Below are 10,862 nucleotides of genomic sequence, written 5' to 3' on the forward strand. Positions count from 1 at the left end.
TCGTTCATCTCGACCAGGTTGAGCCAAAGGTGGCGCTCCTGGACCACTAGTGTGGCCATCGTCTGCCCGAGAGACCGTGCCATGACCATCATCGCTCGGAGAGCGAGGTCGGTCGCCGAGCGCAGTTCCTGCATCAAATCTGGGGCGGAACTACCCTCGTGCAGTTCTTTCAGCGCCTTGGCTTGGTGGACCTGCAGGAGAGCCATGGCGTGCAGGGCAGAGGCGGCTTGTCCAGCAGCGCTGTAGGCTTTAGCCGTCAGGGACGACGTGAGCCTACAGGGCTTGGACGGGAGCTTAGGGCGTCCACGCCAGGTGGCGGCGCTCTGCGGGCATAGGTGCACCGTGAGCGCCTTATCCACCAGGGAAATTGCCGTACAGCCCCTGGCCGCCCCGCCATCGAAGGTAGTGAGAGCGGGGGAACTGCGGAATCGGGGCCGGGCAGTAAAAGGTGCCTCCCACGACATCGTCAGCTCCTTGTGCACTTCCGGGAAGAATGGCACTGGAGCAGGGCGTGGCTGCATTGAGCAGCGCCGCGAGCCCAGAAACCAATCATCAAGCCGCGAGGGTTCAGGTGAGAGCGGAGGGTTCCACTCTAACCTGACGCTTGCAGTCGCCCGGGAAAGCATGTCCATCATTTTGGCATCGGCCTGTGACTGGGCAATCGTCCCCGAAAGCAAGCCGCGACCGCAACGTTGCCATGGTCATGTTCTCGCAGTGAGAACATGAACCATCCACATACGCTGCCTCCGTGTGGGTCGCGCCCATACACGAAAGACAGCGATCATGACCATCTGAAGTTGAGAGATAACGACCGCAATCAGGAATAACACACAATCGGAAAGGCATCTTCAAAAAGACGCGTCTTTAAAAAGACGCTCCATGTGTGCTGCTCTTTTAGAGAAATATATACTCTTTTAGAGGAGGAAAAGCTCTTTCAGAAAATATACTCTCTTGTTTTTCTGCCGAAGTGCCCAGGGGCATTCTCTGCAGTGCACCAGTGCAGAGGAGGGAGAAGCCGCTGAAATGCGCCGTCAGATCCAGCAGAGGTGAATGAACAGTAGTATTCAGCTCAATGAGCATGACCGTTCGGCTCCAAAAAGAAAATTTGAATGAATGGTTGCATACCAGCTCCTTTTATACCCGTATATCTGGGGGAGTGGCATGCAAATACCACTCGCCAATTTTCATTGGCCTTTTATCAAAGATCAGAGGTGTCTCGGGCTCCCAAGAGTGACCCCTAGTGTCACTACATCGACACAACGTCGAGTGAGTGACAGATAGGGAACTCGTGTACACTCATGTACACTCATGTAAACTCATGTACACTCATGTAAAACTCATGTCCATTCATGTCCACTCATGTAAACTCATGTACACTCATGTAAAACTCATGTCCACTCATGTCCACTCATGTAAACTCATGTAAACTCATGTCCACTCATGTAAACTCATGTACACTCATGTAAACTCATGTTCACTCATGTAAATTCATGTAAAACTCATGTACACTCATGTAAACTCATGTAAACTCATGTACACTCATGTAAACTCATGTACACTCATGTAAAACTCATGTACACTCATGTAAAACTCATGTACACTCATGTACACTCATGTACACTCATGTAAACTCATGTACACTCATGTAAAACTCATGTTCACTCATGTAAACTCATGTAAAACTCATGTTCACTCATGTACACTCATGTAAACTCATGTACACTCATGTACACTCATGTACACTCATGTAAAACTCATGTTCACTCATGTACACTCATGTAAAACTCATGTTCACTCATGTACACTCATGTAAACTCATGTACACTCATGTACACTCATGTAAACTCATGTACACTCATGTAAACTCATGTTCACTCATGTACACTCATGTACACTCATGTAAACTCATGTACACTCATGTACACTCATGTAAAACTCATGTTCACTCATGTACACTCATGTACACTCATGTAAACTCATGTACACTCATGTTCACTCATGTAAACTCATGTAAACGCATGTAAACTCATGTACACTCATGTTCACTCATGTAAACTCATGTAAACTCATGTTCACTCATGTTCACTCATGTACACTCATGTACACTCATGTTCACTCATGTTCACTCATGTACACTCATGTAAACTCATGTACACTCATGTAAACTCATGTAAACTCATGTTCACTCATGTACACTCATGTTCACTCATGTAAACTCATGTTCACTCATGTACACTCATGTACACTCATGTAAAACTCATGTAAACTCATGTAAACTCATGTGCACTCATGTTCACTCATGTTCACTCATGTACACTCATGCAAACTCATGTAAACTCATGTACACTCATGTACACTCATGTACACTCATGTAAACTCATGTACACTCATGTACACTCATGTTCACTCATGTTCACTCATGTACACTCATGTAAACTCATGTTCACTCATGTACACTCATGTACACTCATGTAAAACTCATGTAAACTCATGTACACTCATGTTCACTCATGTGCACTCATGTGCACTCATGTGCACTCATGTTCACTCATGTACACTCATGTAAACTCATGTAAACTCATGTACACTCATGTTCACTCATGTTCACTCATGTACACTCATGTACACTCATGTAAACTCATGTTCACTCATGTACACTCATGTGCACTCATGTGCACTCATGTGCACTCATGTACACTCATGTACACTCATGTAAACTCATGTAAACTCATGTACACTCATGTTCACTCATGTACACTCATGTACACTCATGTTCACTCATGTTCACTCATGTACACTCATGTAAACTCATGTTCACTCATGTACACTCATGTACACTCATGTGCACTCATGTGCACTCATGTTCACTCATGTACACTCATGTAAACTCATGTAAACTCATGTACACTCATGTACACTCATGTAAACTCATGTACACTCATGTTCACTCATGTTCACTCATGTACACTCATGTGCACTCATGTGCACTCATGTTCACTCATGTACACTCATGTAAACTCATGTAAACTCATGTACACTCATGTACACTCATGTAAACTCATGTACACTCATGTTCACTCATGTAAAACTCATGTACACTCATGTTCACTCATGTAAAACTCATGTACACTCATGTTCACTCATGTACACTCATGTACACTCATGTACACTCATGTAAAACTCTTGTAAACCAAATCAAATTAAATAAATAAATCCCAAAACAATCTTCATTCTTCAGTGGGATTTTATAGCCAAATAGACATTAGATAGCCAAATGATTGACAGAACTCTGGCAAATGATGATTTCAGGTGGGCTAACACAACTAATTCATTATAATTCATTCAAAATAATTCAAGTGAACTGTGTCAGCCATATCGGTTTACAAACATTGACTTTTATTGAAATATTAGTAATAACAGTGTATTTTGTGATTTAAACAAAACAATTTAAAATAAAAAATGGAAGGCTTGACTCATTAAATCAAAATTTGCATTCTAGATCGACCTAAGGTAGAACGATAAGAAAGGCAGCACAATCTATATGTAGATAAATCTTTGTTTATTTGCTCTTTATTTGTACAACACGAGAAATGATTTTCCATCACTGAGAAAGTTTTCACTCTATAAACAGAAAACGTATATCCCTGATTGAAGGGGGTTTCACCAGGAGCCCCATCACCCAAAAACACAAGAGCCCAAATCAGCACCCATCCATACATTCACTTCTATAGTAAGAACAGAACAGCACTCCGCATGTGCCCAAAACAAACAAATCATTTCATATAAAACAACTCTGATTTAATCATATCGATTACTAAACAATTACATTTTTTTTAAAAGTGTAAGGAAACTAGGCTTTTCTTACTAACAGGGCTATTCATATTTCCAAGCACAAATCTATACAATAAATTAATATTTCACCAAACATTTGCATAACCAGTGCATGGCTCACGATTTCCTGAGAATAGATGCAAAAAAATAAAATTAAAAAATTAAACCAAGGCAGCTTGACCTTTTTACATCATAAATTTCAGATAGACAATTTCTTAATATTACAATGCAGAGTTTTTTTTATTTTTTATTTTTTTTTAAAGAAATTGACAATTTACAATCATTAAGTGGTGGCTAATGAATAAGAAAATATTTCAAAACACAAAGATTCAATTTTTAGTGCAAATAAACCTCTTTGGGTAGTTTCCCTACTGTCAGCAGTACACTAACAAACACAAGACTCAAACACCCAGAATGCATTGCGAAATGCTTCCCGTGCAGCACTTTCGATCAGGGTCTCTCTCTTATAGATTACTTTAAAGAATTGATCAAAGAGCCAAAATGCTCTCCTGCAGCGAAATGAAGGCGACTAAAGCTACAGACTCATTTTCCATATAATGCGAATGATTCATTTATTATATTTGATTTTATTTCTTCAAAAACATCTAAATGCATCTGTGTTAAAAAGGCAAAACTCCTCTATTCATTCTGTGTTTTGTGCCCCTCACTGGAGGGGATTTTACTTTAATTCAGAAATTCGATGTGCAAAACTTTGCAAACAGAGGAGATTGCAGAAAATCCCATCAATCTTGCAGTTCTCTAAAGCACCTGAGCGCTTACATGCGCTTTTACACATGTACAGTGATGTTAAGTGGGATGCAACTGACATCCAGTTGAACGGCAGCAGCCACTGTCCAGAGATCAGACGTCACACTGCATCTACCTGAGGCCATTACGAGAAAAAAGGCAAAACTGATCCTAGACCAGGCCTAAGGAGTCAACTGACTGCAGTCACCAGTCTCAGCGATAAAGAAAGAGAAGTAAAACAACTTAAGACTCTGATAGAAGCGTGTGAGAAGCTTCATAAGGAAGATGCAGAATAACCCAAACGCTGCAATAAATATTAAACCAACAAATAAATAAATAGAATAGTATACAAAAGAATTTTTTCTCATATTCCCTTTTCTTTTACAAAGAAAACTAGCACTGGAAAATTAGGACCATTCCTCTAAATTCAGCATCTCAAACTCAAAAACAGAACAAACGTAAACAAAAATCATCAAACATTTCCGATTGAGATTCACAAGGCCCACGCGCTCTTGTCCAACAGAGCAGATTAAACACAAGTCCTCAGAGGTGTAAGAACTGAGATCTGGTCCACTTTCAGTCTTTCTTTTTAAAATAAGACTTTTTCAAGGCTAGAACTATCTGAGAAATATATATTCTCCTGATAAAAATGCATCTCTAATGTCTCAATTAATTCCAAACTAAACTTAATCTTTGGTGTGAGAGGAAATTCTATCATTTGAAAAGGAATTGTAAAAATAAAAAATAAAGCTACATTTAAGAGCAGCTAAACTAAATTCTTCACCAGATAGCAGTTCATCTTCATGATACCCTGAGCACCTGTCATCACCTGTAGATGGCGGTATGTACTGTAGACAGAAGGCCACGTCTTTGTCACCTTTAGCTGCTTAATTTTTATTCTTAATTAATTTTATTATTTATTTTTTGCCTGATTTATTCAATCTCTCTCTCTCGTTAAAATTCTGCATAGCATGAACAACATAAACCTCAAGTCCTCCAGACAGAACATAAAACAATTCTACATTAATGGATCTCCAACAGCGCTCGATGTGGATTCATACATACTGCAAAAACAAAGAAAATATGACAAATAAAACAAAATACAGGAGATAGTACTATTAGAACAGTTCCAAACCATGTTTCACCATTTCCCACGCTTGTAGTTGTATTATGTTGTGTTGCTGTTGTATAAATGTTACAGTTTGCTGCATGGAGTTCTGATGGGCTCCACCGCAGGTACAGAAACAGATGCGATTATACAACTGATATACAATGTTACACACACACACACACACACACACACCAGCATTATCACTCTTCCTCCTCCCCACCAGCGTCCTCATCCTCATCTTTCCATGTTCTATGTTCTCCCTCACCTTTATCCAGCACTTTAATCGCTGGTGCCCCAACTGCCCGCCACAGCAGCTCAGGGTAGGGCATCCTAGCTGCCCCCAGCAGTGGCACGGCCTGCACCGGCACACTGTGGCCTTCGGGGTCTGGTGGGTACCGGAGCTGCGCAGCTGCGACTCCGCTCATGTGATCGGGATGCTGATGAATGCTGAATAAATCAGAGGGTGGGGAGTCTCCGGTTTCTGGCCCTGTTCCACGGCACGGGCGACGGGTTCGGAGCTCCAGACAGCTGTGGCCCTTTCTGTGGCGCTGCAGATGGTCCTCGCGGGCAAAGGCCTTGTGGCAAAGTGGGCACTCGAAAGGACGATCTCCGCTGTGCAGCGACAGATGGTTCTTCAGATCGTACGAGTGCAGAAAGCGGGCGGGGCAGCTGGGACACGGGTATGGCCGCTCACCTGTGTGCTTACGCATGTGGATCTTCAGCTTGTCGTTCCTGAGAGAGTGAACGAGAAACAGAAAAAGAATTGATGAGGATCTACAAACTCTGAATCAATACGGCCATATACTGTACAAACTGCAAACTTTTGGGAGTGACAACCTCATTTAAAATGCAGGAGTGAATTAATCCAAGTTACCGTTCCATGTGTACACTTACACCATTTATGACCTTACACTTAACAGGAAAATCGTTTAAGGTGTTTCATGATCACACTGTCTGCGGAACACAAATGAAGATATTTTAAAGAATGAATAATGTGTTTTATTCAATGCAGGTCAAAGGGATCCAACACTTTCAAGCTCCAAAAAGCACATAAAGGGATCATAAAGGTAACACATTCAACTCCAGTGAGTTACTCTGTCTTCTGAAGCGATATGAAAGCTTTGGGTGAGAAACAGCGCAAAATTTCAGTCCTTATTGACCAAAGAGCTTCACTTCCTCCAGCATGTGTGTTTGCATGTTCTCATGAGAACTGATATGAGCACGATACAAAGTTTTCGCGTGAACATGCAAACGCACATTCTGGCAGAAGGGACGCGCTTTGGTCAAGAAGGATTGAATTTTTGCATTGTTTCCCACCAAAAGCCTATCGTATCGCTTCAGAAGACGTATGGGTTACTGTACGTATGAACAGTATGGGTTACCTTTATGTCATTTTTGGAGCTTGAAAGTGTTGGACTGCATTAACTTAACACTTGGACAAAAACAAGTCATTCACCCTTCAAAATGTCTTCGTTTGTGTTCTGCAGAAGACAGAAAGTCATATGAGATTGAGACTGCATAAAGGTGAGTAAATGATGAGAGAATTATAATTTTGGGGTGAGCCTTTAAGCATCTTCTCATGCTCATTATTGGTTTTTAAATGAAAACCCACCGCTGCTGCTGTTAAACCTCGTGGTCTCTCTGAACAGTAATATATGAGTTACCCGAGACCACATGACTGATGCAAGAAACTGCAGTGGAGTGAACAGTCAACACACATACCTCCGTGTGATTTTCTAGCACCTTAAATGAGCTGTCAGTGTCCAGAAGCGAGCAATGTCACTGCATTAACAACTAGTTGGTTAGTTTCTGTACACACTAGTGGTGTAACGGTATGACATTTTCACAGTATGATAACAGTCACAAAAATTACCACAGTATTACATTATTGAGGTGCATTGATGATATTATCAGCAGTTTAATATTTGGTTATGAAATATGTCTGATAAACACAGAGAAATATTTCAGTTATAAACAATTCTTGAACTTTATTTTGGATTTCTTCAACTTTAATCCTTTAAATTTTGATCTTGAACATCAGGACACTCTCTTAATCCGACAAGGTAAAAAATGTAATCAATAACAACATGTACAGTAGTCAGATGATTATAACTAAAAAAATATTTGTTATTGTTATTTTATGATACATGAAATTAAACAGTAATAATTTGTAATGATTATTGTCCAGGTTAACACTTCAGATATGCATTTGTATGCATTCAGTCATTTGTTGCATTTGTGATTTTGTTTAATTCTAAACGATACTTACTGAAAATATATGATTAATCTGCCATTTTGTCCAATACTGTCCATTTTCTGCCACAGTTTCACTGTCAATTTCCTGCACACCAAAAGCCATACACTTTGTAAACCCTATTTAGTACTATGTTTTACAAATAAAACATTGTGACGAGGACGAGGGCGGGGCCGGGCCCTGAGGACACATGCCCGGCCCTGAATCGGGCTAATCAGCTGGAAGGGGGATAAAGATGAGCCAGAGGCGCCAGTTTGAGAGAGACACATGCGGCCGCTGTGTGTGTGTTTGTGTTTAAGCTGATTTGAGATCATTTATGTTATTAAAACTTACATTGACTGTTCAGCCAGTTCCCACCTCCTCCTTGCCCACCTTTACCCCGTTACAAACATATTATTAGTAGTATCAAACACATTGTTGGCCTAGTGTTGTGCTGCACTTGGGCAAATGAACAAACAGTTGGTGCATCGTAATGTTGAACGAGTGCTTCAATATGTTTGGTGCATTTGTGAATGTGACAGAAAGCATAAACATAACTTTAGCCTACCTAGTCATTACAAATCATGTAAAACTACATTGAATCTGGTGTTTTTATGAAACTGTGGTTATAATTTATTATCCTGAATACTGTATTTCCACTGACATTCATCTCCGCAAATTTGCGGAGATGGTGCTTACGGTTTGAGGTGTTTCCCGCCTGAGCCGATATTTTTTGCGACAAACTTTACAGCAGTGGCGGATTTAGGCACTGGCGACTTGGGCAGTTGCCCAGGGCGGCATTTTGCGGGGGGAGGGGGGTAAGATGTTAACCTTTCTTTCACAATAAATGTCTTACTCAAAGTAATCCCAGACAGCGACTTCAACTGCTTTGGCAGCGGAAATTAAGATTCAGACTTGGACCCATCTGTATGATGCGCTTCAACTGAACATCTGATGTGCTTGTGATGCGCTGCATTCGCAACACCTGCATGTCACCTTTAAAACTGAGTGACAGTCGAATGTAACATGTGGAAGGCGCAATTTAAAGATTTATTTGATCTCGCCAAGTTTACATGATGCTGTGTAAATGTCGTCGATTCTGTCTTAATTACACTGATTTCGATTTTAGAAAAGTTTATATTCATGCAATACCGTCAATGAGAAGATTTCAACGGTATGATAACTGTCCGTTTTTTTATTTTTATTTTCTCCCCTCTTTTGTCCCCAATTTGGAATGCCCAATTCCCAGTGTGCTCTAAGTCCTCATGGTGGCGTAGTGACTCGCCTCAATCCGGGTGGCGGAGGACGAATCTCAGTTGCCTCCGCGTCTGAGACCGTCAATCCGCGCATCTTATCACGTGGCTTGTTGAGTACATTACCGCGGAGATGTAGCGCGTGTGGAGGCTTCACGCTATTCTCCACGGCATCCAAACACAACTCACCACGTGCCCCACCGAGAGCGAGAACCACATTATAGTGACCACGAGGAGGTTACCCCATGTGACTCTACCCTCCCTAGCAACTGGGCCAATTTGGTTGCTTAGGAGACCTGGCTGGACTCAGCACGCCGATAACCGTCCGTTTTATAACCGAGGTATATTGTGAAACCTTGAAACTGTTACATCCCTAGTCCACACTACACTGATTTAATGTACAGGTCAGTGTGATTGTCACTAACTGAATTCTGAATTTCAGATGTTGAATACAGTTGTCACTCCTGTAAACGAACTCTGTGTTAACGTGGCCAATGACACACGACACAAGTACCCTATCTCACATTCAGCTGATCCTACCGTGTGAAACGGACGCCGCAGGCTGTGCACTGGAAGGGCTTCTCTCCTGTGTGTGTTCTCATGTGCCGTGGCAGCTTTCCCGCCCCATGGATGATTTTCTGACAGACGGGACACTGCTGTGGTGTCTGAGACTTCCTTTTCCTGCCGCCTCCCACTGTTGCTCCGCCCCCAGCTCCATCGGCTTGTGACTGGTTGTTGAGGGGTGTGGCCTGCCCTTGCATGCTTGACTCCTCCTCCTCTGATGGGGTATCTTCAGGGCGGTGAGGGATCAGGGTTGACTCTTGTGGCCAATGCTTGCCTCCGTTCATTAGCACCTCTCGGTGGCCCTCATGTGCACCTCGGTTCTGTCCCGTGATGGGTGGCGGGTGTCCTTCTCGCCCTTGTGTGGGAAGCAGCCCGTACTCGGGCGTGTCCTCAGATGCCAGTACCATTTCGGGTTGAGAACTCCGCCATGCCGGTCTCACAGGAGATATCGCTCTGGTCACGAAACATCGGCCCTGTTTGCGGCGAGATGGCAAGTGCTCCGCCTCCTCTACAGCATCTGTCAGATCATCGCCCGACTCGCCCAGGATGTCTCTGCAGGCGTCTGCCACGCATTGAATGCCCAGCAGCTGTGCACCCTTCAGAACCTCCCTCATGCCCGAGCTGCGGATCGTCAGCGTCGCGGTGTAGGCGAACTCCAGCAGCGCCGCCAGTGCGTCCGGTGACACACAATCCAGCTGGCAAACACTACAGCTGTCGCCCACGCCCTCGCCTCCATCCTCGCCCTCCTCTGCCCCAAACAGACGGCGGAAGTAAAGACTGACGGCGGCCATGACAGACCGGTGCGTTGGGTATCGCGTACCACGTGAGGTCAGTGTGAGGTCACAGAGCAGCCCTGACCGACGCTGAGCATTAAGACGGGACAGGAGCTCATTGCTGTGCTCCGGGAAGGGGATCCCGATTAGACCGTCCTCTCCTGGAGACATCGCCACCTGCAGGCACAACAGACACACTGTAAACATGCAGAAAATACACAATTTCCAGGCAAGCAGATCAACACCAACAAAGCTGCAACAAACAAGTCACTGCTTAAACACATGAAAGTTCACAAATTGTATTTGAATAGCACGTTTCACAACACGTATCGTTTCAAAGTAGCTTTACA

At 43.0% G+C, this 10,862-nt stretch overlaps 1 protein-coding gene across 2 annotated transcripts in view; it reads right to left on the minus strand.

Moving 5' to 3' along the window:
• Window positions 1-3,542: 3,542 nt before the first annotated feature.
• LOC127453139 (zinc finger and BTB domain-containing protein 7B-like) overlaps window positions 3,543-10,862 on the minus strand; it is a 38,969-nt gene continuing 31,649 nt past the window's right edge. For both annotated transcript variants that reach the window (XM_051719323.1, XM_051719322.1), the window contains 2 exons: window positions 9,716-10,689; window positions 3,543-6,421 (listed from right to left, as the gene is read on the minus strand). In XM_051719323.1, the coding sequence (XP_051575283.1) occupies window positions 5,890-6,421; window positions 9,716-10,683 (1,500 nt within the window). In that variant the 5' untranslated portion in view covers window positions 10,684-10,689 and the 3' untranslated portion in view covers window positions 3,543-5,889. The remainder of the gene's footprint in view (window positions 6,422-9,715; window positions 10,690-10,862) is intronic.

This window comes from Myxocyprinus asiaticus, chromosome 15 (assembly GCF_019703515.2).
Source record: "Myxocyprinus asiaticus isolate MX2 ecotype Aquarium Trade chromosome 15, UBuf_Myxa_2, whole genome shotgun sequence".
Lineage (NCBI taxonomy): Eukaryota > Metazoa > Chordata > Actinopteri > Cypriniformes > Catostomidae > Myxocyprinus > Myxocyprinus asiaticus.